The sequence below is a fragment of the Citrus sinensis genome, chromosome 9 (assembly GCF_022201045.2).
Source record: "Citrus sinensis cultivar Valencia sweet orange chromosome 9, DVS_A1.0, whole genome shotgun sequence".
NCBI lineage: Eukaryota > Viridiplantae > Streptophyta > Magnoliopsida > Sapindales > Rutaceae > Citrus > Citrus sinensis.
In genome coordinates, this window is record NC_068564.1 from 1,458,687 (window position 1) to 1,476,242 (window position 17,556).

The following is a 17,556-nucleotide window of genomic DNA, read 5'->3' on the forward strand; positions in this document are numbered from 1 at the left end:
CAAGTGTATGAAGCCGCAAATTAGGGTCAAAAGGAAAGCGCATGGAAGCTTCGTCAAGTTCCAAGTGGGATCTAGCAATCTAGCTTTGTCGATGATATTGACTTTTCATGCTTTGGCCCTTTGGTAATTTCAAAAGATAAATGAGGGTTTTTACACTGCAAAGCACCAAAAGTCTGTAATAAAATTGAGCACCAAGAGTCCAAGACTGAATCTCTCTTTGGAGAGAGAGGAAAAAAAAAAGGGAACAAAACAAGGGAAAAAAAAACATTAAACAAAATAGAAACTACTGACATATCAAAAATATTAAAACCGTAAGTATGTGAAGATAGCATAGCACTCTAAAATAACGTCTAAACGATGAGGATGGCCTGTGAGCTTATAAGGTTAGGGGTAGCCGCTCTGTGTCTACACTTTGCGGACCTGAATATTGTGAGTGGATTGGAACCGCCAGATGGGTTGTCTGCCACTCTGAAGAAGTGCTACCTCTTCTCCTTCCTTTACCATTCCTTGTTTCTGCATATGAAGAAGGTATTAGTGACACAAAATATGATTCTAAAGAATATTATTAGTCTAAGACATATTTCATGAAAACCATGGAATCTATTACTTAATAAATGGAGATGATGGCCAAATATGCCTATTTTTTTAGATATGGTAAACTATCATCAGTGCTCCAAACTGCTCCTTGTATAACAGTGGCACTGCTGATAGCAAAAGTAAAGCATATAATCATAGCTTCTATGCACATCCACTACCCCCCAAGGGTTGAAAGTTGATATTACTAGGATTACAAAGTTGAATGCTGTCCGGCAATTGCAAAAAAAAAAATTCCATGATTTGATGTCCGTAGAAAGTGGCTAACTTGGTTCCTCAAAAGAATTACCCAGAGCTTGTTCCAGGTCAAGCTATGAACCAAATTATGGGCAAATAAACGCATCCCAATCACTAGTTTAATGAGATATGAAAACTCACCTGCAATAAACCTAAGGCATTGTCAAAGGTTTCTTCAGCATCGTCTGAGAACTCCATGTAGATGGGGCAAACTCCTTGATACAAAGACAGCCTTTGCTGAATCCTCTTCCTGCATGACCATCAAAGTGATACAATTATAAAGACTTTTCACTTTTTGAACGTAACAGCCAGTTTTTTAAATTAGCAGTTATTTATATATTTAATTTTTTTTTTCCCGAAAAGATTTATATATATAAGGTTACTCAGCTAATCAGTGGTAGTACAGAATAAGAGGGTAGGACATCACTATTTCCAGTACAAATTAAGCAGGAAAATTTATTTAAGCGTGCAGTTTTTGCCTACAGCATGATGAGGTGCACTACTAGGAAAACCATAACCTCAGGCAGGCAAAATAGGCACACAACATCATAACATTATTGGTATCCAGGAACATGTAGAACTTACTCATTTGTGAAGGCAAATATAGTGCCAGAAGGTCGATAATGGCTCAGTAATATAGCCATAAAACCAGTTCTAGTGAAGACAACGATGGAAGTTCCAAGCGTGTTGGACATCATGGTCGCATGGTATGCAAACATCTCGCTCATGTGGTTCTACAGAAAACATGAAGCTTGCAGTAAGTTCATGGTTGACAATCAAAATGAAAGAGGAAAAAAAAAAGTGCAAAATGCAAAAGTAAACCCCATGCAGTATAGCAAAACACATGAGGTATCTGCTAGGTAACCTTGAAAGCTTGACCAAGATTTGGTGGCATTGCACCACCTGTTATGGTTGCTTCAGTCCGTAATGAGACAGTGTGCATTACTTTCACGGCTTTCAATGGGAACCTGTACAGGAGCAAAATCAATTTATTAATCCCGTATAAAATGAAAACTGTTTTTAGCTACAACAGCCGCATCATTTCAAGGTCAAAATTTGGCTTTAAGGCTTGGCTAGAGAGATACCACTTTAAACCTGGTAACTAGAGTAAGTTCAATCAAACATGCTTTGCTAATGGTGAAGCAAATTTCTGACATGCAAAAATTGCTCTTAAATAGGAAGAGAAGTATGGGTTTTCTATGGTGGGGCACACCTCTAAAAAATGCTTAACATTCTGAACAGCTTTCTACAGTTACTCTAATTTACTGTTCCTTTAGTTGGGAAAGAAAGTAACTCACTTCCCATGAGCAGTTTCTCCAGAAAGCATGACGGCGTCAGCACCCTCTCGGACAGCAATGGCAATGTCTGAGACCTCTGCTCTGGTTGGAGTTGGATGAACAATCATGCTTTCCAACATATTGGTGGCCACAATAACAGCTTTCCCCATGCTACGACAAGTCCTTATTATCTCTTCCTACATTTTCTCAAAGATTTCTATGTCAGCAAATAAAATGCCTTGATAGAGGATGACATTCTAGGCATTGCTCTTATATCAGAGATGAATACTACCTGCAGAAGTGGAACCTCCTCAATAGGAAGTTCTGCACCAAGATCACCTCTTGCAACCATTGCCTAAAATAAGAAAGGCACGTAATTTTCAGCCGTTAGTACAAACCATCATATACTGTTTAAGACGAAGATGAAAGGCAAGGATTCAGGTGATCACCCCATCAGATGCTGTGATAATTGAATGCAAATTGGGTATAGAGTCTGCACTTTCAATCTTTACAATTACATGTATGTCTGCGCCGCAGCCTGCAGTTCAATTTGGCACAAACTCATATATGGTTAATCAAAAACACAGAATAAAGTGAATATTCTTATTTATTTCCTAGATACAAGATTTGAAACTAAGAGTTTACTTTTCAGATAATTCTTCAATTCATGAACTACTTGTGCATCTTTGACAAAGGAAACAGCATAGAAGTCAACTTTGTTGTCCACTCCAAATTTTATATCGTCCCAATCTTTCTCTGCAGAAACCAATGCAAACAATTATGTCCATTTGCAAAATGTAGTACCACTTTACCAATTTAGACAGGAAAGGTGGATTGGGGGTGAGAGACAGCATAATTATCTTCAAATATGAATGACATAAATGATAATTCCAGGTCCAACCAGTTATGGAAGGCAGTGTTGCGCTTTTTCCCCGAACATTCAGATGCCGCCTAGACTTAAGCTCTCCTCCATCCACCACTTCACATTTCACTGAATCTTCTGTCTTTGATTTCACCAACAATGACATCATACCACCTAGAGATCATAAATTAAGGGGTCAGAGGAGCACACAGACCATAGCAAGAACTAGGTTAGTGTCAGGTAAATAATCTGACGAAAGTCCTTGCAGAACACTCTAAATTTTTCTTAATAATATAGAAGAAGAAACAACAGATCACTAAATGTACCATCAACAAGAAGCATGTCACCCACTTCTACATCATTAACAAAGTCATCATAGTTAACACTGACACATTCAGCACTGCCAACTCCTCTCTGTATCGTAAAAGTGAATTCCTGCCCAGATGTTAAAGTGATTGGTTGTGGTAAGTCTCCACTCCTAACCTCCGGTCCCTGATAACAAAGAAAACTATATTTAACAAAAACTCAAATGAAAACTAAAGCATCTTCTTTACAAAACTTGAACAACTGTACTATGACAGACAGACAAAAGTCCACGAAAATCAACTGACTAAGGTAACCCGTTGTAAGAATCATATATAGAAGTAAGAAAAGAAACAAATAAAGGGAAACCTGCCTTGGTATCAAGCATGATTGCAATAACGTTGTCTTTGGATTGTGCATTATATTCTTTAACCAAATCAATAACTTTTTGATGAGAAGCGTGGTCTCCATGAGACATGTTCAAACGAGCAACATTCATTCCAGCCTCGGCCAGCTTCCATATCATTTCCCTTGTGTTAGTTGAAGGACCAATGGTGCACACAATCTTGGTCTTGCGTCTAACAGTTGGCTTGGTCCACATGCTCACTGATGTGTCACCTAATTGCTGAAGTCCCCCAAAATGCTGAAATTCCCCATCTCTCTGTTCATAACCATGTTACAAAGTCTTTAATTAATACTATCAACCATTCAACAAACAAGGGCATAAGCACCAACTCTTAACAGCTTAAAAGATAGTTAAAATTAACAAAATGTTAGACATGTAGAGCAAACCTTCTATTGTTCAAGCTTGTTCAAGTAACTCTATTCATTTTTGCAATGAAAAGTTCAAGATTAATTCTACACCTTTTAACAACCAAGAGAAAATCATCTGTACAAACTGGAGTGACCTGATAATGACTCGAATAGTTAAAAAGCGAAATTCACTTCTCATGCCAAGTCAATTTGAGTGGACAAGTTTGCACATGTAGTATTACTCTTTCATCAAAGATTTTAGTATCAAAATCCACTTCTGTTTGCCCCCACTGTAGCAACTCAACAAACTGAGCAAATTAAACATACAGATCCTTCAAATTTTCTCCTAACATTTTCTAAACTAACAAAATGAGCATAAACTAGACTCTAATTAGTTAAATATAAGCATTTGGCACTCCTCTTTTTTCATCTGTTCATGACAGCCTGTCACTTTATCCATTTTCACATGCATTTTTCTAAAAAAATCGTAATTCAAGAAATTCAGTGTAGACAAACAGCACAAACCTTAGGTACGTCCTCAGGAGACACAGGGACAACCTCAGGTTCGACACGTGTGGCTTTCTGAGCAGAGATTTTAGGGCTTTTGCGAACAAGTGTAACTCTCTTCTTCTCCTCACGTGACAGCACGGTCGAAGCGAAGCTAGAAGGCTTTAGCTTCTCGCTAGCCCGCTCTTGCGCGGATCCCGAGGCAGGACACATAAACGAACTCTGAATCGATCGTGTAGCCACTACCTGAGCCATTGCTAGAGAAGAAAAGCAAAACGAAAAATGAATTGCTGAGAGAGAATGTGAACGGAGATGATGAAACGGAGAGTTCTGATTTGAGGATTTGAAGTGAGAGAGAGTGTGTAATAGTTTTAATTTTGATTCAGAGTTTGGAGAAATCGCCGCTAAATTTGGCGGACGGGTAGAGGGAGGGACAAGGTAGGCGAGAGAAAGAGAAAGAGGCGCTTAGTTCGTATCGAAGAATTTTTTTTTTTTTTTTTAAATATATTTAAAACGGTTAGACTTTTTGCATTTACTCGTGCAAGGCGGGTGATGTTTACACGACGTCGTTCCTTCCACTTTTTTTTTTTTGTTTGCATTTTTTCTTTATTATTTATTTCTCTAAAATTAGTAAATTTTCAGAATAGAATGTCGTTGTTAATTAATTAACACGTGTGAAAGGAGGTTTGCCGAAAAGAGTACGCTGTTTTTTTTAAAGTCAATGCCTGATATTAGGTGAGCCGCTTTGTTAGATGATTTCATTTTTCTCATCACTGTGATATTTGATAATGATGTATGATAACTTTTATATCATAATTGTTAAAAAATTATAATTATAAAATAAAAATTAATAATATATAATAAATATAATTTTAATAAAAATAATAAAAATTCTATAAATTTTTCACCATATAGCATAAAAAGTTCAAGTCCGTATATCTTATTTCCACATTTCGGTTCCCAATTCTGAAGCTCTGTGAAAAAAAAAAAACGTCTTTGGAGTACTCCACTTTCCACTTGAGCTAGATGTGGAATTTTGATTGTTGCTGGTAAAATCTGCAAGGCTCGATTGTACGTCAAAACGTTTATTAAGGTGTTCAAAATGTGAAAATGAGAAATGACCGTGATGTCCGTTGAGATATGAAGGATTTGTTGATATATTTACGATAAATGAGTTGAGTGACGAGTGTGATGACAAAGGAGATGCAACCAATTATTCGGCACCCTTGGTCCAAAAAGGCTGTATGTCCCATCTCTCTTCCACTAAGCCCAGTCCATTCTTCACCCTTTCTCTTATAGGAATGCGGTAAAGTTAGATTATGATGAAACTTAAATCTGTCACAACTTGATAACTAATAAATCAAAAATAAAATCAACAAACTATTCTTAAGTTTTTTTAATAACAACTTTAGAATTGGTGTAAGTTGTATGGTAATATAACTTAACAAGGTTCGTTTGATAGATAATGAATTCTAAATGTTTTAGCTCATTTTTCTAGGCCAATGGAAAATGAGCTTAAACGTGAATATATTTTATAAAATAATATGAGTAAATAGTATTATAACTCAAAAATAATTATGATAAATTTTAAAAAAGATAAATTTCTTTGATGTGTGTATTCTATATATACTTATTAGATTAAAAAAATTACTACCAAATAATTTATATTAAATTTTAAACCTAGAAATAAAAATATTAAGTAAGTTTTATCCAGAAATCAATTTATTCCAAATTTTTATTATAATCACAAAGTCTTTAAATGATAGGTCATTTGTTTTTATGTGTTTTTTATTTTTAAGCAATAACTCCTGCACCTGTTGAAGTTATCTCCTTACCACTAAGGGGAGCTGCCCCAAACGCATGCTAAATCTGGAAATAAATAAATTTTCAAATCAGATTCTTCCACGCCAACGGTTGCAATTACTACTCAATACACCCGCATTAGTAGATTCCCCCACCAGGTGGACAATCTTTAGCGCGGGAAAATTCATATCCTCATTCATTTGGCGCCACCAGCCGCCCTAACCCCTTAAATTTATTTTCATTTGTCTAACCTCAAATCATCTCTCTCTCTGTGGATCGGTAAACCAACTAGTACACACTTTAAACAGAACTTCGATTCAGATAGAAAACGGCACCGTTCTCTTACAAACAAAGATGGAAACAGAAGGTTTATCGGTGATTTGCGCCGGCCTGGGTATCATCGAAGAGGACGAAAAGGGAAACCGGATTGGCTACTCCAAGGGCGAGCAGTGTTCAGGTAAATTTCGCTAAAACAAAAAATTAAATTAGATGGGTGAAAAATATGATCTAATTTAGTACATGATTTGATTCTTCCCTAATTTTATCGACAGAGAATCTAAAGGATTTGCTGAGATTCTTGAGACGTGATGATCCTCAGAAGCGAGAAGTATTTAAGCAAGTGTGTAAATGGAGCATTGTTTCTAAAGATTTGATACCAATTATTGAACACTGTCAAGATGATCGAAATTTGGTCTTGAATTCCGGTAATTGCTATTTATTTTATATATTTACTCATTTGATTTTTGAGATAAAGGGTTGAGATAATATTATATTTTTAAATTTTCATTTTTGGTCTTTTATTATGCAGTGAAGGTATTGGTGTTTGTAACAATGCCGATTGAGTCTTCATCCAATGATATCCCTCAACAGATTGAGTATCTTTGGGGATTAAAGTCTGCCATTACGTGCAGTGATACAGTTGCGGTGATTGTCTCACTTCTCGAAGGTCCACTAGAGAATTTAGAACGGTAAGGCCAAGGCATAGTTTGTGCTACTTTCATTGATTAGAATGTGAGCATGCTAATTTAAAGTAGTGATATCACAGTAAATGTTAATCCCAGTTAGGAATTTATCTATAGTACTGGCATCATTGCAGGAAGTTCATCATCTGGCAATATTTAACTTTGATTCATATTTTAGAAATTCATAACATGTTAAAATCTATTTGATGGTCTGGAATGCAAAAGTAAGAATTGCTTGCACTTTCTACTTTTTCATGCTATTGGTTTCACATGCTTTACTTTTGAGTTTTGATGTGACATTATTATTATTGCTGTTATTAATGAAGACTGTAATAACATACAGTGAAGCATTCACGGAGGATGACTGGAAGTTGGTCCAGTTAGTTCTGACTTTATTCCGAAACATTCTTGCTGTCCAAGATATTCCGTTGCAGCAGAAGGCTGGGGGTTCTGCCATTCAATATGTATCACTGAGAGATAGATTTCTAGAACTTTTGTTTAATGAGAATGTGATGGACATAATTATTGTCATAACTCAGCATGTTTGTGGTTCTTGTGGTTATTTTCGGCAAGACAACTTGCTTTTATTGGAAATTTTTCACTACATATTTATGGGTCAGGATCCAGAGTTGATTGCCAAAGCTCATCAAAGGGGTTCCAAGGTGGATCCATTCATCTTCTTCTTTATTTTTCCTATCTCTTCTTTAATTTTTCCAGGATTTTTTATTTGAAATGTTCAATCTGGATTGCAAAAGAAAATTAAAAAAATTAATTCTCAGTATGAAAAATATATTATGAGGAAGATTAGGAGCTGATTGTTTCGCAGCCTAGGTTTAATATGCTATTTACAAAACAATAAGCAAATTTTCTTTTTAAATCTCTCATTTTTTTTTAGTATGAAAATTATTTATGGATGTCATTATTAACATAGTCACTTAGTTGATTAGTGATATGAGTCGGTTGGTCTCTTCTAATGACTTTTGATGTGCTAGACGGACGGAGACACCAAAGATCCTCTTGATAGTCTCAAATCCATAATAGTAGAAGAGCAAGAGAAAAGAAGGCTCTCAAGACTACACAATCTGGTTCGACACTCACAGTTTAGTGGAACATTTGCAAGGCTTGCCATTGTACGAAGTTTAACCTATTGCTGGTATTAATACAGGTGCTGTTTAGAAATTTAGTAACTTTAGTATTTTCTTTTGAAAAGGATGGTTCTAAAGCTGTGTTTAAGGGGAACCCTGCTTCTGCTTCTCACAACCCCATCATTAAACCTCACAAAGGCCAAAAGGGTATGAGTAAAAAGATTATGTGGGACCAAGGAAGCTTACCTTCAACAAAGGATAATGTTTTGGAGTTGCTGTATGATTTCCTTAACCAGTTTCTATCAGGAAGTTACAATGGTATATCTTTTGGAAGTCTTTATTTTTATTCTTGCTCCCTCCTTCTCTTCCCCTTTGGTCTTAAAGCTGGTATTTATATGTAAACCAAACTGTGTGTCAGTGCTGATGCAGTCAATTCAGGAGGATATAGAAAAGGAGGCTCCTGCTATTCAGAGCAGCGACATCATTTCATTTTTCCGGGTTGCCCAGTTTTTGGTTTCATTTCAGTATCACAAAATTGCGTTCTCAAAGGTGAGGGCTATGGGTACTGATATGTCAGGCTTTTTAAATTATGTTCAAAGGTGAGGATGACTCACCATAGCTTTGCTAGCTGCTAAGGACTGACATTGTTAAATTTAGATAAAGTGATGTCTGCTTTTTATGGAGGTTAGTAGAAGTTCAAATAATGTGACCATGATCCTAAGATTTCTGCACTCAGTTCCTCTTTTTTGTTTTATTTATTTGTTATAACCTGATATTCTTGCTTCTAAATGTTTACTTGGCTTTATCATTGTAGTTAAACTTCATTTTCTAACTATTGGTGTGAATTTTGTGATTAAACAGCCAGCCCTGGAAAAAGAAGCACTTGAAGCTTCCACTACTGAATTTGCTGATAGCACTTTGTTTAAAGGCAACATATGTGGACCAATCGCATCAACAATGGATGAATCTATGTTTAAGCTTGTCATTTCCAAATGGCAAGATGCTTCTGAGGACTTGAAGAAAACAAATAATTATAAGTTTATGTCAGCAGCAGGTTCTCTTATGAAGAATATGGTGATAAATACTTTCTAATTTTAAGCTTTTAAATACATGCTTTTAATTGTTGATATTTCTTAGCCTCTCATATATGTCTTTACTTCAATGGTCTGGATATGCGTGTAAAAGTATGTAAGCAGTTCTGCATGATTCTGCTGTTCGAGGAATAGACTTGTTTCTAGAATTCAGACTGAGACCTTTGTCTACTTCTTCTAATGTCCTTTGCACTGGCTTTTCATTCCTGCAGATTCGTATGTTAGATTTAGTGCTGAAGTCATTACCAGAAGATTCGAAGGAGTCACAAACAGCACGCATCCTTCTTTACAAGTTATTTTATGATCAGACTGACCAAGGGTTGACTCAGTTTCTCCTGAACCTGATCAAAATGCTTGACACTCATAAACAACCAAAAAGGTTTTCACCTTTAATCTTCATGACTAGAATTTTTCTTTTAATTCTTTTTCATTTTGACATTTTAAGTCTTGTAACATTAATTGATCAGTTAATTCAGGATTCAATTTTGCAGGACTATAATGTCTTAGAGCTTAATACTAGTGTTTAGTGTTTCTCCTACTAGCTTAAGCTTTTAAGGTCGAATACTAACTTAACACGTTATTAGAGCCAATTTTGACCAGTAGGTCATTCGTTTGGATTTTTCCATATATGCTTGAATTTGTATTTGTAGATTCATTTTTCTCTGTGTTCTATCTCTGTTTGGAGAAAATCTTCTTTGCTTATCAGTCTTGCACATGATGGGGCTTGTTAAAGCTTAATAGCGCCCTCACCTACCTGACCAAACATAAGAGATTGGTAATCATGATAGGAAAATGTTCCAGCTGCGTAATATCTCTTAAAAAAGAACTTCTTTTTTAAAATTTATTTGTACATTGGAGCTACATCTTTGTCCTATTATCGTGTCACTTATGTTTAATAATTGTGCATGACTTGGCAAGTATGCTTATCCAAGTACATGTCTTTGCCGTGCGAAAGCATGTATTTAGTGACCTGTTTATAGAAAATATTTGAGTTTTTTACCATATTAAAATGTTTTATGGTTCTATTTTTGCTATTCTTGCCAGCGATCTTGCAGATTTAGTAGAAATGATATATGTGCTCGTAAGGCTCACGGAGAATCTTCAAGCACGTGGTGCATTAAGGGTATGTTTTCTTATTTACAGAGCAGTCTTAGGTTGGAAAACTGTGCTTCAAGTTACTCACTTGTGATTTCCAAAACTCAGGATATCTCAAATTATGAGATTTTAGTAGTTGCTTAAAAGCCGCTTGAAGACTGACTAGAACTACTAAAGTTTTCATGTAATTTTGTTATATAAAAAGTGAGCTTTGACCATATGTTGACTTTATTACTGCCAAAAACCTTCTAGCCAGAGTCCAGTTATTTTAGATACATCTGTTTGCATTCTACAAAGTTAGCTTTCTCTTTATTTTCTTACAGGTAGATTTGATGTTTAACGACTTCCTGTGAATTGCAGTTTAAATTTTTCTTTTTTTTTTAATCATATGAAAATAAGCTAATTTTACAGACTTGAAAAAGCAGTTTTAAACAAAGGCAATTACTGTGTTTCAGTTTTTTCGGTGATCAGTTCTGATAATTTTCATATTTTACTTGGAGTTTTTTACTCTATTTTCTTGATATAAAGTGTCTTCTTCTCCTAAAGGACCTACCCTTTTGTCAGGAAATTTAAGTAAAATATTTCAGAGTTACAGTTGTGACGTTATAATTTAGACTTTGTAAGCTATCAACATTAAGTTTGTGGTTTTGAACATTGAATGTTGGTTTGTAGCAGCATATATCCTATATAATGTACAGCTAAAATAAGCAGGAAGCCATGGTCTTTCATTTTCCTTTGCAATTCTGTTGCTAAGTGAAAGTTCTATATTTGTAGAATTAGGAAACCCTTTTGTGTGCATGCAACTCTCATTATTTCTTCTCTTATTTTGGTTGGAACTGCACCGTGCCTTTGTTCTCTGCTGTGACGTACATGGAAACTTTTTTTTTTTTTTTAACAATTCAGGTTTCCAGAAAATCAAGGAAAGGAAGAAAAAAGGGAACAGTGAAGGGCAATAAGGAAACTGAAAATGAACTGTCTGGCAATCATGCTACCATTCACAATGAGAATTGCATCTCAAATAGTGGAGATTTAGCAAATTCATGCATACCACAAAAGGAAATTGTAACAGATGCAACTTCTGATGGGAAAGAAGACACGGGCATTCCTTTTAAGGTTGATGATCATGAAATAGCAGTACAAGAGAGGGGGAATCTGGGAGGTAGTCAGTTGCAGATGGATAGCAGAAAGTCTGATCATGCTGAGAATGATCATTATTGCAGCACTGGTGATTCTTCTGGTGATGAGCAGCCTACTGCAACCAATGAAGTTGATTTTAAGGTTTCTACTTTCCTTTCAGCTTTTGCAAATAGCAGCATTATTCAAAAATTGTGCTGGTTGCTGAAGTTTTACAAGAGCAATTCCAACCGCACAAATCACTACATCATTTGCATGTTGCGGCGTATCACTGATGACCTGGAGCTCTCACCGATGCTATATCAGGTTAAAAGTTTTAAAATCCATCTTTACAAATATTGTAAAGTTATGTATGTAATCTCACGTATGTTTTTTGGGACAAAATTTTGCAGCTATCACTCCTCACTGTATTCTATGACATCTTGGCTGAGCAGAAGTCATGCCCAAGCAAAGAGTATGAAAATATTGTTGACTTTCTCACTAGACTGGTCCAAAAAATGCTAAAAAAAATGAAGAATCAGCCCCTTCTTTTTGTGGAAATTCTCTTCTGGAAGAATAGAAGAGAGTGCCATTACATAAATGCTGAATACTTATTGCATGAGCTTGGAAATGCAAAGAAACAAAGTGGAGCTTGGGGAAATGTTTCAGAAATTGGAGACACTGGGTCATTGCAGGCCAAAGGATGGGCTCGCAGAAGCATAGCAGATGCATTGGGTGAGGATGAAGCTGATGTTGTTATTTCTCATGAATTTGGATACCCGAAGTAAGACTATGTTAACGATGTTATTTTTCTGTTTTTCATTGTACTTTACCTTTTTGGCTCAGTAAGGGGTACTTCTCAAATATTAAGGAGATAGGCACTCTGTACAAGATAAACATTATATTCCTGTTGAGTTTGATGTTTTCTTTTCTTGATTGAGTAATTAGAAAGCAGTATCTTAATTAGTCTCAGAACAACATAAAAATACCACTTTTTTTTTTTAGAAGTGGAGGAAATTTCAGTGAAGAACAGGAAGGCATCACATCTGATTCAAACAGTGAGATTGATGGGAAAGAAAATTCTAACCAGTGAAATATTTGGGACAACCCTAATAGTACTATATTTCCTATTTGTCTAATATAATTCAGTTTAGAAACTCATTGATGTATTTGGGTGGTGCAGCAGGATGACTTCCATGAAAGAGGAATCAGAAAAGGTTTCTAAAAGAAAGAGAAGACTTGTTCTCGATGAAGAGTGGGACATGAAAATCAAGGATCTTTATGAGAAGTAAGTTTGGTTTGACACAACTATACCATAACAAGCATTTTTTTCCCCTCAAAAGATCCTTCAAAATATATATTCAATAATATCTCAAGAATACTGGAGTAGATGATTACTGATTATATTTTATTGTAATAAGTTGATTATATAATTGTTTTTTTTTTCTCTCCTAAGGCTAATTTCTGCTTTTATGGTGGCATGCTCTTTCTTTGATATTCATTTCGTAGTGTCTGCACTGCATCTGTATTAATATAAATGGTTGTTTTAGATTCAAAGATGATCGGAATTGTAGCCGTCGTATTGCGGAATCTCTGGATCCTGATGGTAAAGTTTCAGCTGCCCAAGTTTCCAACAAGCTTAAGCAGCTGGGAGTCAAAGTTGCACCAAAGAGAAGGGGGCCCTACTCTGGTGAAACTTCTGCTGCTGGTCCTGATCAACATGAGGAAGATCAATGTGTAATGGAAACAAAAACTTCCCTTCACAACTCAAACAACTTGGACGGAAGTTCCCTGAGGCATCCTCAGTAAGTACTAGCAAATAATTGATTGTTACAGTTACTCTTGGACTGATTTTTCAAGAGGCTGCTCTGTTAGTGCAGGAATGAGACATCAAATTGAAACTTAAGTTATGAACTTGAAGGAACATGTTTAAGAAAGTGAAATCTTAGATAATTGATTTTCTATTCTGCTTCTCAAATAAACAGCTAATGATGTCTTTTTTTAATAGGAACACAAGAAAAAGAGTTCATGCCTTTGACAGTGATCAGGAGGCCATGATAAAATCTCTATTTGAGCAGTGAGTATAAACTATGTTCTATAAGTAAATATTTGTGGTGTGAGTGGAATTATATCTCCAGACCTCTTGTACTACTGAAAGAGAGCTTACCAGCTTAACTAGCTGACACCTATAAAACCTCATTTGTTCATTGGTACATTCTAAGAATTGACGGTGTTAATTCACTTGTTGACACTTACACCAATACCTGCCCTGGATGGCTGCTCTAACCACCTTATTTAAGTTCTAACCCACATCAAAACAACCTCATTTGAGATAATTGGGGTTTGGCTTCTCCATATGTTAAAACAAGCCGTTAACTTACTGTTTTCTCTGTGCAGATTCAAACACCACAAGAGGTGTAGCTACATGATTGCAAATGCACTGGATGCTGGTAACAAATTCACATCTGCGCAAGTTTCCCGTAAACTCAAGCAACTTGATCTACGTGCTGGTCCATTGAAGAAGTCTAAAACCGACATGCACTTAAGAGATGAAGAGCCTAATGATTCTGCAATAGACAAGCTACATGATTCTGATCAAGAAACGTTATTGTCATTCAGGAAAAGGTAGTTATTCAAATTGTGATAAATTGTGATAATCCAATAATAGTAAATATACGTGCATATTTTAATTGTCAAGATGTTTAGGTATCAGCTTTCGTTTTATGTTAAACATGTAGCATCTTTGCATCAGATCTCAATGATCATAGCATCCAAGCATTCCTTTTTTTGCTTTTCAATAATTGAGAAGATGCCAATATATGGGTGTGAAATTTAGTGAAATGACGGACTTCCAAGATCAGTACGGCCACTTTGATGTGTTCTTAACTTAGCTTGTGCCGGCCTCATCAGACATCCATAGCTTGGCCAAGCTTTGTCCTGTTCCACTATTTGGGATCAATTCTTTTGTTGCATGAAAGCTCTCTAGTTTCTTTAAACAAGATGACAAATGTTTTTACCTTCCTGATGTTCACTAATGCTATCATTTGAAAGTTATTTTTTGTGCCTTATTTTTCTTTCATCTGAACATGTTTTCATACAGTACAGTGGGGTATGGATAACAGCACAACCACCTTATAGATTTTTTTTGTTAATGGTCTAGCATCCATTTTTCTCAATTTTCTTGTCTCATAACCATATTTCAATAATCAAAACTACCTCTTTCCTCATGCTGAGGTTCTTGTTTATTATCTTTCCCAATGCGAGTATGTTTCCTAAAGTTATTTGAGATTAATTGTATGCAACTTGTAAAAGATTTGTAGATCTTCTCCTGTCCAGGACAGTTAAAGTTTATTTATCTAATTAATATTTGAATCTAGGAACAAACATAGTGGTAGATTGTTTCACGAGGAATCACAAGTAAAGAATTTGAAATGGAGGCTGTCTGATGGTTCTGATGATGAAACCTTGAGCTCTGTTCTCAAGTGAGTCTCTCTCTCTCTTTTCTCTAGTTCATAATAGTGGAGCTTCACAATATAACTGTAAATATTTTTATCTTACTTTATGTATTCTTTTGCACAATGTAGGTGCATTAACCATCATAATACTCCTTTTTGGTTAGGAAGAAGTTTTATTTCCATTTTTTATGATAATGAAAACATGGGTACTTAAATTCTATGCTGACTTCCGCAGCTAAGAAACATTATACATCGATGTATTTTTTATTTTATTTTGTAAATTCACTTGTATTGATTCCTCATTTTAATTGTCAATATCTAAAGAAAAGTTCTGTGTAATGTCACTGTTAGATAAGACTCTGTATATTTAAACTTCGTAAATCCTTTTTTCAGAAAAAATATGTCTTGTCCATATTTTTGGGATGTGATTATGTATTAATTGTTATCTTATGATTTTTTTGACATCAATTTGCTGCTTTTTTAAGTTACTTGATTTATCATGTCAACATAGGAAGTCCAGAAAGCACCTCGCAGAGGCAGAGGATGACAGGCTCCAAACTGAAACAGTATGGAATGAGGAGTCAAATGACGACACAGCAGTTTTCATTACTAAGCATACCATGGAAAGGTAAATAATCTATCTTGATCTCTTTCTTATCACAATTATATTCTTTCAACAATCTGCACAACTTTGGAACCATCATTAATAGGAGGTTAATCTGGCCTTAATTTTCGTTAGGGATGGTTGCGACCGGTCCAGTGTTATAGATGTTGCAAGAACTGGTGAGGTTATTTCTGCTAGCCATATCAGCCTAGAAGGCACCTCAGAAGCTGAACTGATTGACAGTAAAACGTTAGGTGTTTCACATGTCAACAATGAGGATGATATGGAGCATCAGCTCATGGATGATGATTTTGCAGATTCAGGGGGTGATGCAACTGCTGGTGGATTAATGAGAAGTTCTGTAAGTCGAAGGAAGCTGAGGATGGTAATTGATCCTGAAGATGATGATTAAGATGGAAAACTTAATTTTGGAATATGCCATAATGCTCATGTCTTTCATGGCTGATGCTGCACAGAAGCCATGATGATCACGTTTTCCGCTGGTTATGAGCACAGTAGAAAGCTTAATTTTGCGTATCATATTGAAGAGATCAAAAGGATGATGTGTACTCAGCAGGAAAGGATATATATTTTAGACAAACACAGTTTCAAGCTCTAGCATGCTTGAACAGAAACCTATGATTGTGTAATCTAAGTGTTGACAGATGTACTTTTATTTTGCATATAGAAAGAATTTCTATAATGTTTCAATGACAGATAGTAGTCTGGTTATTCTGCAATCCGAGCTTCTACTCATGATAAAAATGACTAAGTATTGATTTGAGTGCTTCGAGGCCTTTTCCTTCAATACTATGACCCCCATTATCCTCGCCGTTTCATTATTAAGGTTGATTCAAATGCACGAAAATCTTTGTTTACGTTATTTTTTTGTACTCGAATTATTAATGGACTTCTACTTGAAAAAAAAAAAGTAAAATCTGAAAAATTAGAGTAAAATTAGAAATGACATAAAGTAAAACTACCGGCCTGTATGAGATTAATTTTTAAAAATTTAAAATTAATTTTGAAAAATTAAAAGTTAATTTTGATGTTTAATAAATTTTTTTTAAAATATTTTTGTTAAAATTATCTTATTTTATAGTAGATTTTAAAAAATAAAGAAAGAGTAATTTTTAAAATCTGTTGTATTTTTAATACAATTTCACATATATCATCACTTATATTATAAAAATCTAAAATTATTTTTATTCGATTAGGAAATAAAATTATTAAATTTAAAGAGATTATTATTATTATTATTATCAATTATATAGAGATAACAAAATAAAAAATAAAACTAATAAAATAAAATACTTATTTTAGTTAATCAATTATTATTTGTACACAGCAAATATAATACACACACATGCATACACGTTTGTAATTGTATAAATAAAATTTATTCAACCTTATGTCTATTGTAATCATTTACATTTTTACAATAATTTAATAGTACAATTTACTAAATATATAAGATTGCTTTTAAAACTTATAGTACTTTTAAAAATAAATTTTTTTTATTAAACATGTAATTAATTATTTTTACAGTACTGCTAATAACAATTATTTTAGAAACACCTACATTACCAAATTTAATTGCCCCTAAAATATTCTTTTTAAAGAAGACATTATTGTTGGAAAAGGCATCTAAACTTATTGCAATGCAGATTATATTAGTAATTACCTGGGCTCTGGCAGTTTGTAGTTACGTAATAGAATAATACTAAATGATACGCACATTTCTGAGGTAGGTGAGTGGGAACAGGGTGACGAGAAAAGAGAAAGAGGACCGGAAGAGGGTAGTATTGCTATTGA

The 17,556-nt window shown here is 34.8% G+C and overlaps 2 protein-coding genes across 5 annotated transcripts; one reads left to right on the forward strand and one right to left on the reverse strand.

Moving 5' to 3' along the window:
* Positions 1-147: 147 nt before the first annotated feature.
* On the reverse strand, positions 148-5,023 carry LOC102618099 (plastidial pyruvate kinase 2). Its single transcript, XM_006490533.4, has 12 exons — positions 4,552-5,023; positions 3,647-3,934; positions 3,297-3,462; positions 3,010-3,144; positions 2,754-2,864; positions 2,558-2,646; positions 2,401-2,463; positions 2,130-2,305; positions 1,697-1,799; positions 1,417-1,565; positions 973-1,081; positions 148-513 (listed from the first exon to the last, which is right to left on the reverse strand). Exons 1-12 carry the CDS (start codon positions 4,786-4,788, stop codon positions 406-408), a joined length of 1,734 nt encoding a protein of 577 aa, XP_006490596.2. The 5' UTR covers positions 4,789-5,023; the 3' UTR covers positions 148-405.
* A 1,522-nt stretch (positions 5,024-6,545) lies between these two features.
* On the forward strand, positions 6,546-16,457 carry LOC102618757 (uncharacterized). Of its 4 annotated transcripts, none has more exons than XM_052433072.1 (20): positions 6,546-6,793; positions 6,888-7,040; positions 7,145-7,304; positions 7,642-7,960; positions 8,291-8,428; positions 8,509-8,701; positions 8,802-8,932; positions 9,245-9,457; positions 9,687-9,853; positions 10,519-10,597; positions 11,473-12,009; positions 12,096-12,466; positions 12,688-12,771; positions 12,866-12,970; positions 13,233-13,487; positions 13,691-13,759; positions 14,080-14,307; positions 15,060-15,164; positions 15,649-15,765; positions 15,877-16,457. In XM_052433072.1, the coding sequence occupies exons 1-20, from the start codon at positions 6,691-6,693 to the stop codon at positions 16,151-16,153; spliced, it is 3,804 nt and encodes a 1,267-aa protein (XP_052289032.1). In that variant the 5' UTR covers positions 6,546-6,690; the 3' UTR covers positions 16,154-16,457. The 4 variants fall into 4 exon arrangements, with proteins under 4 accessions (XP_052289032.1, XP_052289033.1, XP_052289034.1 ...); XM_052433073.1 differs by having other exon boundaries at positions 12,869-12,970; XM_052433074.1 differs by lacking the exon at positions 12,688-12,771 and having other exon boundaries at positions 6,547-6,793.
* The last annotated feature ends 1,099 nt before the right edge of the window (positions 16,458-17,556 follow it).